We start from the raw sequence: 15328 nt of genomic DNA on the forward strand, positions 1-15328 counted from the left end.
GGATTACATATTCGTAGGCCTCCTCGCCGGCTTCGAAAAGTAAAACGCGCGCTCGTGTTGCAGCGCCGGCTGCGAGTGCGAGAAGGACAGACGTATAAGTAGGAGAAGGACAGAAATATAGAGAGGTAGCGTGCGCCCGTCGGAGGGACGACAACGGCGCGCATCGATTGGCGCGCTAGCCGTGACCCCCACCATGCTTTCGCTTTCACCCAATGGGGCCTCACTTTCGCGCTCGCCCGCGCGCCGAGCCACGGCAGCCGGCACGCTGTCGTCGCCGGCGCTCAGTGACTGGTGCACCCTACGTGCGAGCAAGTGTTTTTCGTCGTGGACTCTCCGTGTGGCACGAGAGAAAAAGAAAAGAGAAGGAAGCGGAGCCTCGGTGTGCCTCGTGTAGGTTTTGTTGGATCCGTTGTGTCGTCGTCGTCGTCGTCGTCGTCGTCTCCTCTTTCGTTTGAGCGAACCGGGGAACGCGTCACGGAACTTCGATCGAAAATTGCGTTCCACGCTGCGCGCGCTCTGCGCCGGTGACCCTGACATTCGACGGACGAGAGCGAACCGACACATTTGCCCGACCGTGCCGGTTAGAGAATCATCTTTCGTACGATATCGTTGGACACCGAGTATCCGAGGCCTTCGTCGACAATATACGCAGTTTCGAGTACGAACAGTCATCGAGAGACTTGGACTTTGTCGAAACTACCGCGACGTGGCGTCGCGGAACCACGCTGACCTTGACTTTGTTGCACGAAACACATTGCGACGCCACGACCGAAAGACAGATTCTTTTCAAAACCGAGTCGCGCTCGTTTCTTACAGTGATATTTCTTGTAATCGTGTTTGGAGTGACCATTACTTCTCTTTTTCACAAATTCTCCGTGTCGAGAGGAAAGAACATCAGCGAATGACACTTAGTTCCAGCGTGTGTTCGTTCTGTCCCTGATCACCGATCGAACCGGCGCGATTTTTCTCGTTGTGGTGCCCGCCTTTTTTTCTTTCAGTACCAGATACATCCGCTGCGTGTCTCTGCAATTTACTGCGCGCCACTTGGCAAACCATCAAGAAGCCACTCATTGAATGGATGTGCGTGTGACGACGCAACCGAGACGCGGGAAATGCGTGAAGATGAAAGAATAGAATAACCGAGGGGTAACGTGAAAGAAACGAAGTTGTATAACGCTTAGCCGTGCAGAAGTTTACCTCTGATTAGCTATTTTGTCTACGACCGGAGTGTCACTTACCTAGTTTCCCTAGAATCGAGAAAACACGATACGAAGCGTCGGTTTGTGGTTCACAACGGTGTACAACCAGTTGGAAGAGACGGGCCGGTTCGTAAGGGCGGGTTTGACATCGATCCGTGAGGAGGAAGTGATGGCACCGCGGCGTCACGCGAACGGCCACGCTGGTGTACTGATGGAGAACGGCGGTGGAGGAGCCGGTGGCGGTGGTATGAACGACACGATGGAGAACAACCTGCTAACACAGAATCAGACGACCCGTTGCTGCACGCCTACCGGCGAGTGCCTCCGGGGTGACGCTTTAATTCGCTTAAACGCTCTACACGACGCGGTCAAGGTGATGTGCAACAACGATAACTGCCCGATCGGTCAGTTCATGCATCGCGAGTGTTTCGACGCCTGGGAGCAAACCGTGCTTACGTATTTGAAGAGTTGCGGACGCGCCCGTAGCTGGTCCGAGCGACAGCGCCATCAGAATCTTTGGACGAAAAAGGGTTACGATCTGGCTTTTAAAGCGTGCGGCTGTCGTTGCGGACGTGGACATCTGAAGAAAGATCTCGATTGGATGCCACCGGGAACCGGGAACGTTACTGGTAACAGGCAAGACGAGAACGAGGCGAAGAAGAAGAAACGACGCAATCGTCAGAATACCAGACCTACTTTAGCCGTTTCGGCTGGACCACCGAGCCACGGCAATCACGTTTCGACGAATGGTCGCGGTCCAACCGAGGCACAGTTGATCGAATCCGGTCGTGGAAGGGCTGGCTCGCTCTCGTCCAGCACTGGTTCCAGTTCACCACCGGCCACCAGCGAACCCAGCGTTAGCCCCCTTCATCAGCCCCAGGTCATTATGAAGAAGAAGAGCAAGGTTGATTTCTTCAGTGATCGAGCTCGGTGAGTTTTTAACCTTTTTCTGCTTTCTTTTTTATTACTTATCTTCTTCTTATCTTTTATTTTTTTGTGCTGTATAAAGTACTAAATCGAACCTACATTGATACAGCTCTCTTTATCGGTTTATTTACAATCTGATTCTTAAAACAGGGTAATTAATATTATCTTGTGCAATTAAGCTGGATATGCATATGATATATGGTCACTCGTAAAACTTGTACATCTTATAAAAAGTTATTGTTACTCAAACGACTTCAATTTGTAAAGTCGATCAACGTGGTTTCCGAAAGACACATCGCACGTGTAATTCGATAACGACGATCGAAACAAGTTGTTTTTTTTTAGGAAAGTCAGAACAATTCGCGTGGGATGAAATTTCATCTACGATAGGATTCAAAGTTTAATTTCCATATTTGTATGCATATCCAAGCTTAATGCCCAAATTTGAAACGCATAACCCACGTATATGCAAATCGTAACGTACAATTTGTTTGTCACGATGAACGTCACTGAAGTAGAAAATTAATATCCTGCTTACGCGATGCGAGATGAAGATAGGCGAAAAGTTTTTTAAGTCGGTGGTGACCCTTTGCAATTACGTGAATTTACGCGGCAGAAATTAACCGAGGTTTTTTGAATTGAAAGTGGAAGGGAGAAAAAGTGGTTGGCTTGTTACAAACAATAATTGGCCCGGCGGTCACGATACTGATGGCTTCCTGTGAGGTCCACAACGTGTAAGAATACAATTATCGCGATCCCTTATCAAAGTGGTCACGTTTCTCTCCCACGCAAGCTCTTCTGGCCCCGCTGGTTTACTTTCAGTGACGTCGATAAGAGGAACGTTTCTTTCGAATCGCAGGCTTAATATGTAGTCACTACTAGTTACTCGTTCTCTCCTTCGCGTCATTTTCATCCCACGCCATTAGTCATTTGGTTAAATTGGCAAGGTAACTTCGATAGAACTATCACGCGGAATATATGTTGATACTAGAGCGAACAGAAAAAAAAATTGAGTGACCTTGACACACTTAATCAGGATATCTCAACCTATATACCGTATTTGATTTATTCCGCTATAAAGAAGTTTCTTTTAATCTTTGCTAAAAGAAATTCATTATTCTCCGATTAATTGCACAGTTTTTAATACGCAAGGATAGTCTTAAGAATATCCGATTGCTCACGCATAATTTAGCATATCTTATCGACAATTATGAAACAGTAAGAACGAATATTTAGAAATAATCTAATCCCGATAAATATTTATCAGTGTACACTAATGGGTCAGTAGTTTGAAAATAAGTTAGGTTCGTACAATGAGAAGCAACTATGCTTTATAAATTGAACGTAAAATACTCAGATGACCAGATAATTTTCTGACCAAACTGTACGAATTATTTACAGTGGACAACCTGATAAATTAAAAAGTAGAAAGAAACGATACGGAAAAATGTTGCAAGCGCGATTTTGAAAAATTCATCTTAGAATTTTGCGACTGTCTATTCCTATTACGAAGAAGAATAAATTTTAACGGTAGGCGAATCTCACAGTGGAAAAATATACAATAATGTTCGCCTATGCGTATATATTTGAATATCGTGGTATAAAGATTAAACCGGAACGTCGTATATGTATCTCTAGTTTCCTCTTATGATTCTCATACCTTGGAAGAAAGACAAAAATGATAAACGCGAGGGTAAGAAGGGCGAAGGATTTCGAAGGATTTTCGATATAGAGCTTTTGTCACGCCCTTGAATGTGTCGTGTTAAAGTTCAGCCTCGCGAGAAGCAGCGCGGGGACGATGGAATCGCGTATTTCAGGGGGTTAAAACGTACGAACGTATTCCGTATGGAAAGCACACGCTTCCGTCGTTCCTCCTTTTATAGCGCGATTTCGAAGCTCGTATAAAAAACGCGGCCGGGAATATTTTCATCTCTTGGGCGTTGGAGTTGTTTCGCGTTTGCGGCGTATATATATACGGCTATAAATAATCGCTGTGGAGAAAGGAGAGATAGAGAAAGAGAGAGAGAAAGAACGGTGTTTCGCGAAATACTTTGGTCGAAGGAGCCAGATGGTGGCCAAATGACGGGAAAAGCGGTCTCTCTTGTGCTTCAGAAACCGATAGAAAGAAGAAAACGCACGGAATCTTTGCGAAGTGAAAGGAAGGGTGTCGGATCGAGAAATATAACGCGTATCGGCGACGTTTTCGGTAGGTTCGTTCGAGCGTACAATACCGGCGGCTCTTCGCAAACGCGCGATATATTCGGCTACGCAGAAGTTCATGGATGAATTGAGCTGGTAATTCGATCCTCGCTCGCATCTTTGAAAGGACCGGCCGATGATCTAAATCGTAGATAGCCTACTATGCCTCCAGGCGTTTCTTCTCAGGCGACGTTACACTGCCTTTGTCGCTGCCGGTCTTTTAAGAAATCGTAAACACAATGTTCAATCGGTCTTTTTATCCGCGATCTTTTGATATTCAAACTTTCAGAGTTATTTATTCGAATTGGAACGTTGGACGAAGCGTTAAAAATCAAACGAGCCGTGTGCACGATCGGGAAAGTCTTTTTATGTTACTGCACATGGACTTGTTATTGACTATTCTACCGACGAAACTGTCGCGTTCTTATTTCCACCGAATATCGTTAGCTTATGAATTTTATAATCTTAGAATTTCTTGAAACTTTTCTTAGACCCTGTCCCTTTAGAGACCTTCAGAACATTAAATCTGACTGTCTTACTGAGAGGTCTGCATTCTCCAATCGTTAGCTTATGAATTTTATAATTCCACCGAATATATTCGTTGCTGTTACGTCTTCGCACGTAAGAGTAGATACGGTAATAGCACAGAGCGAAACTCACGAAGCATATAGCGCTATATATTTCAGTGATAATAGGTTTTTCATAGATTATACGATACCACGACTTTCACGAATTGCTTTACTACATCGACAAAAGCAAATTGAGCCCGTGCAAACCGATGCATTCTTAGGAAACTACTAAACCAGCGCGAAAACAGGGGGGTTGAGAACGAAAGAGAGCAAGAAATCAATCGTCCAAGTCGCATATCGTGGCGAGGAAAGTGTCTCTAGACGCGCGTATCGTAGGATATGAATGAACGCGGAGGCCTGTTTTCTCGGACGCGTAAGTCGTTGGAGTATGGATTCTATGGGCGTACGGTTATAGGTCGTCTTTTAGAGTTCTCCTGGCGAAGAGAGCAAGGAGAGGAAAAGTGGCAAACAGAGACGATTACGAGGATGCCCCACCCATAGTACGCACACTGGGTATATCCTATATTTAGATCCAGTCTTGGAACTTGTCCTATTTCTGTTTATTTTCCATCGGGTTCGATGGGTAGTCCTCACTGAAATCTCTTTTCGCTAAACACATCGTACAATGTATGTATCTATCTCTGTATTCATCGGTTACGCGATTCTTTATTTTGACTGGATCCCGTTGACGACGTTGGATTCGTATCTGAAAACTTTTCTCTTTAATCTTCGTCGTCAACCAGCGAGCATGACGTTTAATAATTCCTCGTACTTTCTCCGTTTTCGACAATGTTATTTCTACGTCGTGCACGAAACCGTGCTTAACGTAAATTGTTGCAACGGTTCACGGTACGGATACTCGGCAATCTGATAAGCCCTTTATCTTGGTGTTTCTCCAAGGTGCAAATTATTTATTTTCCTTGTTATCGACGCGAAATCTCACTTGGTTCCATCAGGGTGTACACAAGGAGCGAGTCCTGAAATTCGTGCATCGTTGGATCCAGGCGTCCCATCACCTTTATCGTGATCGAACCAAGCAACAGGGAGGCGACTATCTCCTTTTTCGTTTCGAACGCGCCGATGCGAATCGCACTGGCAGATATTTCGCAGTTCGTGGTTCACGCGCAGTGAAATGCACCGGTCGACTTGCGGCTCTTCCTCCCCTTTCTCCCTCTCTTTGCTTTCTCACCTATAGATGTACATGTAAGATGGAAATATGCAGAGTGTTTTAAAAAATTGGATCAAACTTCGGGAGCGTTGTAATAGAGGGGTGAGTTGGAGTTTTATTCGTGTCAGAATTTCAAAAAGAAACTGTTATATTAAGCGTAGAATATCTAAATTGTGTCTGCCGGAAGAGAAAGAAAGACCGCTACATATTTCTCAAGTTTGATACGAACTCTTTGGAACACCCTGTATATGTACACGTGTCGAACAAGAGATACGAGCTGGTATTGGTTACCATTGGGGGTAATGCGACGAGGATGGTAAAGCGATGGAGGAAGAGAGGAATGGCATAGGATGGTTGAAGAAAGAAGGAGAGAGGGAAAGAAAGAGAGGAGAGAGAGTGCTCGTAGCCTTGACCGTGGCCACCTCCTCAGGGCCAGCGAGCGAAGAGAGGAGCTTGACGCTCTAACAGCCTCCAAGGCCAACTGCATGGAATCACGCCACCGCGATGTATTTAAACGGGCCGAACGCCGGGAATGTTGTTAAAAAGTCCCCCTTTGTAGCTCTTCGGGTTCTTCCATCCTCGGAAGATGGGCACCGCGAGCTTAATCTTCTGGAACTCTATCCTTCGTCTTGTTATTTTCCATCCTTTTCAACTTTCGTCAATTTCTTTTCCTAGGAATTTAAAAATCTCGCAACTTTATTTCGTTGCATCGTTCCTTTGTACGTAAGGCTAAACATGATTATTCACGTTCGTATCGAAAAGTCTCCGCCCATCGTTTTGCGACTTTTCCGCGTATATTTCAAACGTCAAACGATCGAAGATATCGAGCATCCCCACAAGTATAACGAAAACTGTATTTTGTTAATTTTTGGTGTTGAAATTACGCTCGCAACTAGCCAATCGTCGTAATACTAAAACGACCAATTCCAAATGATTCGCTATCGCAAATTTGTCAATGGTTGCATAGGAAAAAGATCGATTAAAACCATCGATATTATATGATCCGTAATCTCGAATGTATTATCGAATTACGAATTATGCATGGTTTTCTATTTCAAAGAACACTACCGAAGCAAGGAACTCCATCGTGTTGTAATCCTTTATGCTTCGATTAAAAGGACCAACTTCGAGCGATCCATTATCTCGAACACACCATCGAATTGCAAATTGCGAATGGTTCTCCACTGTAAAGAAAACGCACGAGCGGAAGAAGGGGTGTGTTCGGAGCTCTCTCGTTGATATTTCGTCGACATTTTTCCAGGGAGGCGATTCGAATTTATGCCGGTCGTGATTCTTTTTTCATCCAGACTGCTTCGCGATCACCCTCGCGTTATGCCACGCATATAGAGACATTTTGGCGCCGCAACGCGACCTATAAATCCCGCTTTCGCTGAAGTGCGACGAGCCAAGGGGTTTGTTCCTCCCTCGTCGCGTTACTCGCGTTTTAAGCAAAAATAAATAACGACAGTAGAGAGGAGGTGGTTGGTAGTGTTACACAGCCGTCTCCACGATCACTCGTTTCTCTCTTTCATTTGAATTCGTTCTTCCTACGCGATTTTCATCCCCTCTTCGTCTCCTCGTCCCATCCTTTGTATCGAATAATTCGTACGAGGGGTGGAAACTCGTGGATCCTTATTTTGCACGCGTTTTACGATCTCATTAGGCTGTTCGTAAGAGGCGGAATACGATATACATATATATGTATATATATATAATATATATGTAGACGTATCAAAGCATTCGTCGACGAAGAACTTTGATGCTTTACTGCCGCCTACGAATTATCGCTTTGAGGGATCGACCACGGTACCTCGCTTCAAAGGGACTGGCGAACAAGAGTGGATCGCTGGGGGAACTGCCTAACGGTAAATAAGGGATGCACGGAGCTAATGGGAATCAATCTTCAGCTTCGAGATCGCGGCTGTTAGCCTAATGGTAATTAAAAACTAGCAGAGACCGAACACAAGATCCATTCGTCTTTCTACAAATTTCTCGTCGGTTGATCCAATCAGGCTGCTGTTTCAATAAATTTCATGCTTTTGAAGGATGCCAAGGTTCGGATATCCCGATTGTTCGATGTAGATTTACGGTTAGGGCACCCGGAAAGAGAATGGCACTCGGCGGGAAGAATCATTGAATTTTTGGCGATGCGGTAAAATTCCATGCGCGCTTTCTAGTTTAATTCGCAGTTGAGGGGCAATATCGTCCATGGGGGAGGAACCGTTTTCGAGTGGAATTTCTCAAATTCTTTCGAGCATTTCGTTTACTCGACGGGAAAACACGCTCGTTCGTATAATTCGGCGACTTTCTGCCGAGGTCGGAGAGAGGAATTCTGCTTCGCATAAACTCGAGGGGGGCACCTGTGAATTCTTCGTTTCGTTTCGCGATCTAAAGTTGCACGATTCCTCGAGATCGACGCGTGCGTGTAAGCTTACCAGATAGCGATAACGTGTATACTACTACTACCTGGACGGGGAAGCTCGAGTTCGCGGCTGCGTCAGGTAAATGGAAATCGCGAAGACGAAAGGGTTAAAGCGTTTGGAACTACGTACACCGGCTTACGAAAGTACTAGAACACTCATCTGTTTTTATCGTATACGCGGTATAAAATATTTTGAAATTTCACTAACGCTTTAATGGTATGACAAATATTTTCATACCGATTAATTGTTAGGTCTGAGTATATTAAATTTCGTCTCGTTTCCTAATACTTTTACACGACTACAAAAATTTGATAATACGAAGTATAGAATTTTATACAAAAGCACTTCGCTGGAAAAGGACGCCGTGACCAAGTACTCTTTGCATCCACTAAATTATGCATTACAAAGATACGAAAATTCATTCAAATTACGAGTAAGTTTGAAGAGTAGTTTATTACAAACCTGTTAAAACGAAGTGACAAATGTTGGTCAGACTGCAAATGGTCGATCGAGACTATACAATGTTTACGTTTTGTGATACGTAACACGTACGATTCAGGTGAATCTCAGCGCGAAAAGTGAGAACGAGTGAAACATCTCGCCCCGTCGTCTTTAAGATATCCTTGGGGCGGTTCGTCGGCCCGAAGGGTCGGGGTTCAGGGTCAATCCCCGAACTCGTCCTTCCTATCCCGGATCCCTTTTCTTTCGGCTTATTTCCACTATTACTTCGCGATTCCACGTAATGACCGTTTTCCACCGCAGAACCACGCGACAGAAACGCTTCCGCTCGGTGAGCAGCACGCGACGATCCCCTCCGACGATGAATAATTGCTTCTACTCCTAGTACAGACATAAGCAACTACGTTGATGTTCGACTACATGATTACTTGGCACATCTCGTGAGCATCGACATTAATTATTCCTTAAATATTCATAGTTATTTATCTACCACTTAAACACGACAATGTGTACCACTTATCGTAACCAGGAATTGAATTTCGCGGATAGAAAAGCTGTTTTAGATCTTGTTCCCGGTGCTTAAGATACACAACGTGTCTAAAACAATTAAGGATTGGGTACGGATAAGATCAAGGGACATTTTAATACGTAGTAGGTATTAATAGTTAATGATTTTGTCGATCGGTAAGATTATTTTTGCCTTACAGCTTTTACAGCAATGCTTCCAAGTATGTAGCTTAAGCTGATAAAATTCAAAGGTTTGACGGAAGTTAAATAATTGCTTTATTTGCAATTATCTTTTAATATAGCAACCAAAATCAGTGTTTTGCTGGGGCAACGAAAGTGCATCACTCCAGCACTAACGAAGCTTTAAGCCGTCTATGCTTATGTATTATTTTTTGTAATCATGTCCAAAGTATAATTACAAAGTTTGGCTGTAAAATCAGGCCTGGCACACCGTATATAATATATACATACATGCATACACGATGGCAACAACCCTGACATTTCAACTCTATTATTATGCAGTCGCAATCGAATGGGGTCGTATCGGTTACGAGTTATTCATTTCGTAATTGTTCGATTCGATTTACAAAGCGGTGGTACAGAGGAGCGAAAGAAAGAGAGAGAGAGGGGGGCGGGACTGAGGTTAATCGAGTCGTCGATAACTGAAAATAGAATTTTTACGGATCGACTGCTATCGGAAATTTCACCGCTCGTCCACCAAACAACCGACGCTGTTTGTTTTTCCATTTAATATAGTTTTTTATTCCACCGCCTAGCCACCGTGTGCACTCGTTTCAGGAATAAGAACAGTACTTGTATCGAGTATTTCGACATTCCCAAATTATTGCAAATATATAAAATATCTATTTGTTATTTGTAATTCCGTTGCCATGCGAGCCAAGAATGATTTCCTGTTATTCCTTGTAATCCTAGTAGTTAATCTAATTGTATAAAATATACTTCCAAAATAAAACTAGTTAATCTAATTTTGATCTCTGATTTTATCTCGGGCAAGCGTATAGAGTTAGCGACGAGCTTATTTCAATTAAATCGTACGTCGGGAGGTTAGTATTAAGTGGCGTAAATTAAGTGGTCGAAACATGACAAATAATTGAAGAAGATGAAAATTGATTCTGAAAAGACACTCGAGTTAAGAGACTGCAGGCAATGTGTAAAGTTAGCATCTTAAAGCAATTGAAATACGTGTACTCGACGATGTAGTTTATATAGATTTTATGAAGCGTCAGCTATTTGTTACAGATAAATATGTAGTCAGATGTACTCAGATAGAAATGCAGTCTCAATTTCGGTTAAACAGAACATTTGATCTCAGTTATGGCAAAAGGGCACGGCACTAACGATAGAAAAACGTAAAATTTATATGTAATATATAATAAAAATATCAGCCTTTTCGCACAATTCCATTAGATGGCTAAATACTTATGGAAGGTGGTAATGTACAGTCTACCCTTGCTACGAAGCGAAACGTATGCGTTTCGAAAGGGGCGCCGACATTAATACGTAGCTTCGCTTCTCGTTGGCAATTATCGTACGATTAAATACGATCATGCGAGTATAATTCGAAAGCCAGCGGCTACAATTTACCTCGTTACGCGTTTGCATTCTGCTCTCGAACGGTCTCGTGCAATTAAAGAATAATACCGAGCCTATACTTCGGGGGACGATAAAAGAGCCGAAAACGAAGCTAACCGAAAGAATGAAAATCTCGTAAACGTTGGTTTTGTTGCTTCTTAATTGTAATCGTGACATTTACTGGCCATAAGAGCACGATTTACGTGTTCCTTCTTATGGAACAGAATACGAATTCGAAATAATTGTTCCATAAATATTTGTTCTCGTTTAGTGATTTCTTTTGGGTAAATCGGAGTGAAATGCCATCAAGGTTCGTACGATCGATACCTTCTAATTGTACAACAGGACATTTTTTCAAACGTACCGTTAGTGTAACTTTATTGAAATAAATTGCCCCTTTCTGCGTGTATTTAATTTTCGTCGTTCGCTTTGTTTCTCTTTCTCTTCCTTCTTTGGTCGTTGTAAAATATTTCAAGTAAAATGAACGAGATGCTTCGTATCGAATTCCAAAGCCAAACATCTATATATTGTTATATGTATATTATTCCCAATATATTAATATCTACCGAGATAATTTTTATTTCGAGTTGTATAAACTTAATAAAAACAGCAGGGTTAAGGAAAACTCTCCCTATATTCTCTGGTTTCTCTACGCTCCATTATGCCTCTATTCTTCTACGCTGATGCGTAATTTCAACGCGTCTAGTTAAGGCTGACGGTTTTTCTCGAACGAAACGCGCGGTTATATCGTCGCGGTGAGCGGGAAAGTTTATAAAGGGATTAAACTTTATTATATCAGGCTGCTCAGCAGGGTTACCGTGAACTTCAAATTTTCACCCCCGAGTTCACCTCTGATTCCCTGGTGTTGCTCTTCGTTCATGGTATATCGCGGTTAATAATAACAGGGCGACTTTATTATCGGCGCATTTTTAACCAGTCAATTTAGCCAAGTTCTTTTTCCCCTCTCCTTTTCTCGTAACAGAAAAAGGAGGGAAGTATACAGGTTCGCGAATATATTCAAACACAGGTAGGTACCTTTTATGAATACATTCTATGTGTTATACGAAACATTTTCACGCATCGTTAGCGTTGTAATGGGACAGATTTATCATGATCGTATCGGTAAATTTTGAAAGAAATTTGAAAGTGCATTCTGTGAGACCATCTTTAGTAGCAATTATAATATACGTATGATAACTATTCACGCGGTATACTAGTTTTTCATTAAACGTTGCAATAAATGTCTTGTAATTTTTATATATGATTTTGCAATGGTTTAATAAATTTTGTCAACATAATGACGGTAGACGTGCGTTATTAGGATGCTAATGAAACTACAAAATCTTTTTGTATAACACCGTACAGATTAGGACGTAAAAGATTTTCATGGCAAGTGTTCACATACTTTCACGAAGCAGGGTATGTACACGAAGATTACGAGTTTAACGGCGAAACACTCGCATGATTCATCGAGTAATCAGCGCGTGGTACGGTTAGGTGTTTAAAAATAAATGGATTGCAGCCGATGTCGAGCGTGTTAAAATTAACCGTGCGAAATCCAAGTTCGGTACTGGGAACGCGAATTGTTTCTCTTGACAATTAACGCGAGCGTGGTAATAAAGAAACTTAATTCAGAACTTTCATTACCAAAGGGACCAAGAAAAACGAGGTTCGTAACCAGTGGCCTGTTTCGTTCCGCTCTTTTCGAAGGAACTCACGCAACGCGAATGCGATCGAGTGCAGACGCATTCGTAACGAGGTGTTTGTCAAATTTATGCAAATGAGATTCGAATCTCATAAAGCCGGTATAAAACAACGTGCCTCCCCGAACGTTATTAACATTCATGAACGCCGAAACTCGCTCTTTCTTCTCGCGTCTTTCTTCCTTTTTCCCCCTTTCCTCGTTGCCCATTTCCATCGAACGAACGAAATATCGTTTCATCGTGTTTTTCCGCTCTTTTCTTTTACATATTTTTTCTTCCTGTCGGGATCGAACTGAAATTTCAACGACGACAAATTACGACAGATCGACTCTGTCGAGGCAACGCGATAAATACGGGTCGAACCCACGGCTGTTTCGACGTTCACGATACGCAACCGAGTGTTTTATTGCAAAAATGTTTATCTGGCCGACACGAAATGTTACGAGGGAACCGGTTCGACCGGTTCCATTGCCGACCACTTTCGGGAATCGGAAACAAATGTCGACCGATATAGAAATCTGGCCGATAATAAGTTTCGCCCGGTCCGAGAACCGGCTGTGTAGCCCATGGGAAACGGTTTACCTAGTCGGATTTGCGATTCACGTGAATGATTATAAAACCACCGAAACGAGTCTCGTTTGACGTTTAATATCTGATCCATCGGAATTTCTAATGCTCACGATAAAGCGAAATACCAAGCGACTTAATGGCTTATCGCGGTTACGTAGTATGTTCTTATCGTTCCTTTTAATATATTCGCTGCTTCTTAAATTACGACTATTCCATTCTGGAGTTGCGTTTCTTCCCTATAAATGACTTCATTATAAATAGTAACGACGCATTCACGAAAGAGTAGGAAGGTGAACGTAATTATCAAAATCCATAAAAACGAAGATAATAAGTAGTAAAAGAAATAGTAACGAGAATACGACGCGTTTATAAAAATATAAATGTCAAAGTATGATGTCGCGTAAATGGTCGTACTCTACAAATAATAATAGAAGTAATAAAAAAAAAATCAGTGGAAAAGGAATTTAATTATACGTAATTAACGAGATTATTGTAATGCCAAGTATCTGATTTCTTTACAAAGTAAGATTGCAAATGAGATAATAATTTTCAAGCGTTTGAACGATTTTTTAATCGTTAACCGTTTCACATAAGTGGCCTTATACTTACGAGGAGGAATGTACTGACGTATATATTCGTCAAGAATAGGTCGTCGGAGAATCTGTCGGAGGATTTGGTAAATTGACGTGTGATCCCGAGGGGGCTTGTCGGGGTCGCGAAGCGTTTTTCCTTTAAATTCTACCGCTCGGCGAGTCCATCTCTTTCTGAACGTATTCATACGTGCAGACGGAGATCCAACTATTGCATTAGTGTTCATAGAGACGAAGAGACGAGTCTAGGAATATTCTAACAGCGTCAGAAGCGAACAATGTCAAGCGTATAAATGTATAATGCGGCCGTCTACCATGGATAACAAGAGCTGCTGGGTAGCCGTGACAGTGAGCAGCGAGATTTAATTTGAAAAGCCCGTCAAAGATTTCGCGAATAATTCTCTCCCGATTCCCCTTATCCGCTGCTATGTTAATTAAACCTCCATTAACTTTTTGCGGCATATTAAGGGTCGTATTAAAAATCCGTTCGGACGTGAACGTGATTTTTCCATTGTAAGAAAGAAAGGACCGTTCTCCCGTAGGGGACCACTTTTCAGTGACGCACAGTCTTGACAGAATCTCGATGTGTACTCTCGTCCATAAATATAGTAACGTAGGATTATTCGAGTCACCTAAACTTGGCTATTTTAAAATTCAATCTTGAACTTGGAAGCGAGGGAGACTGGAAGAAGTTTGCTCGGAACCTGAAATTGTTTATAGCGTGCATAGAATAATAAAATGTCAACGTTGAATATAGAAAGTGAAAGTAGCAGTGGGAAGACACGACGGATATAGACAAGAAGAGAATTCTATTATATGAAATTGATGACATAGTTGTTACGATCATCGTATTACATATGCGAATATTTCAAACGGGACAATAATTCTGAAGGGTTTATTTCAATTTTCTTAAGCGTTTCGATACTTACGAATGGAGGAGTAGATTTCTTCTATTCTTTGGACGTCGACTCGCTGCTACATTTCTCTTTCTCTACGAATTACCAACTTTTTCCTCGACCAAACGACCGAGGAAAGGGAAGGCACAAGAGATAGGGAAGGAAACGGATAAAAGGAAAAAAGGAATAGCATTTGCAGCTACTTCCGCAGGAACAAAGACCGTTCACTCGTGCTTTATGTATACCTTGGAGGTGCACTGTGAATCCATATTTACGGGAACCCGCTATCTTTCGTTTCCTACGTTGCTCGCCTTTCTACGCTTTTCCGAGCTTCCTCGCGTCTTTTTCTCTCTTGTACGTTCGCTAAGGTTAGAAGCTGGCTCAGCGAAAGAAAACAAAAAGAATCGAGAAGATGGAGAGAAATTTTTTCGCTCTCCTTCGCTTATTTCTTTAACAGCATCGTGTGCTGTATATCGCGCGTAGTCAAGTGTAAATTATTACGGGCCTGAGGGTGGTTTACTGCTA

The 15328-nt window shown here is 42.5% G+C and overlaps 1 protein-coding gene across 2 annotated transcripts in view; it reads left to right on the plus strand.

Moving 5' to 3' along the window:
* The first annotated feature begins 288 nt into the window (after window positions 1-288).
* Window positions 289-15328, plus strand: part of LOC117240273 (headcase protein) — a 158558-nt gene continuing 143518 nt past the window's right edge. For both annotated transcript variants that reach the window (XR_004494646.1, XM_033506259.1), the window contains exon 1: window positions 289-2129. Coding sequence is in view for 1 of the 2 variants with exons in the window: in XM_033506259.1 (XP_033362150.1) it covers window positions 1369-2129 (761 nt within the window). In the remaining variant the exon portion in view is untranslated. The remainder of the gene's footprint in view (window positions 2130-15328) is intronic.

Source organism: Bombus vosnesenskii, unplaced genomic scaffold, assembly GCF_011952255.1.
Source record: "Bombus vosnesenskii isolate JDL3184/JDL3185 unplaced genomic scaffold, Bvos_JDL3184-5_v1.1 scf7180000014579, whole genome shotgun sequence".
Classification (NCBI taxonomy): domain Eukaryota; kingdom Metazoa; phylum Arthropoda; class Insecta; order Hymenoptera; family Apidae; genus Bombus; species Bombus vosnesenskii.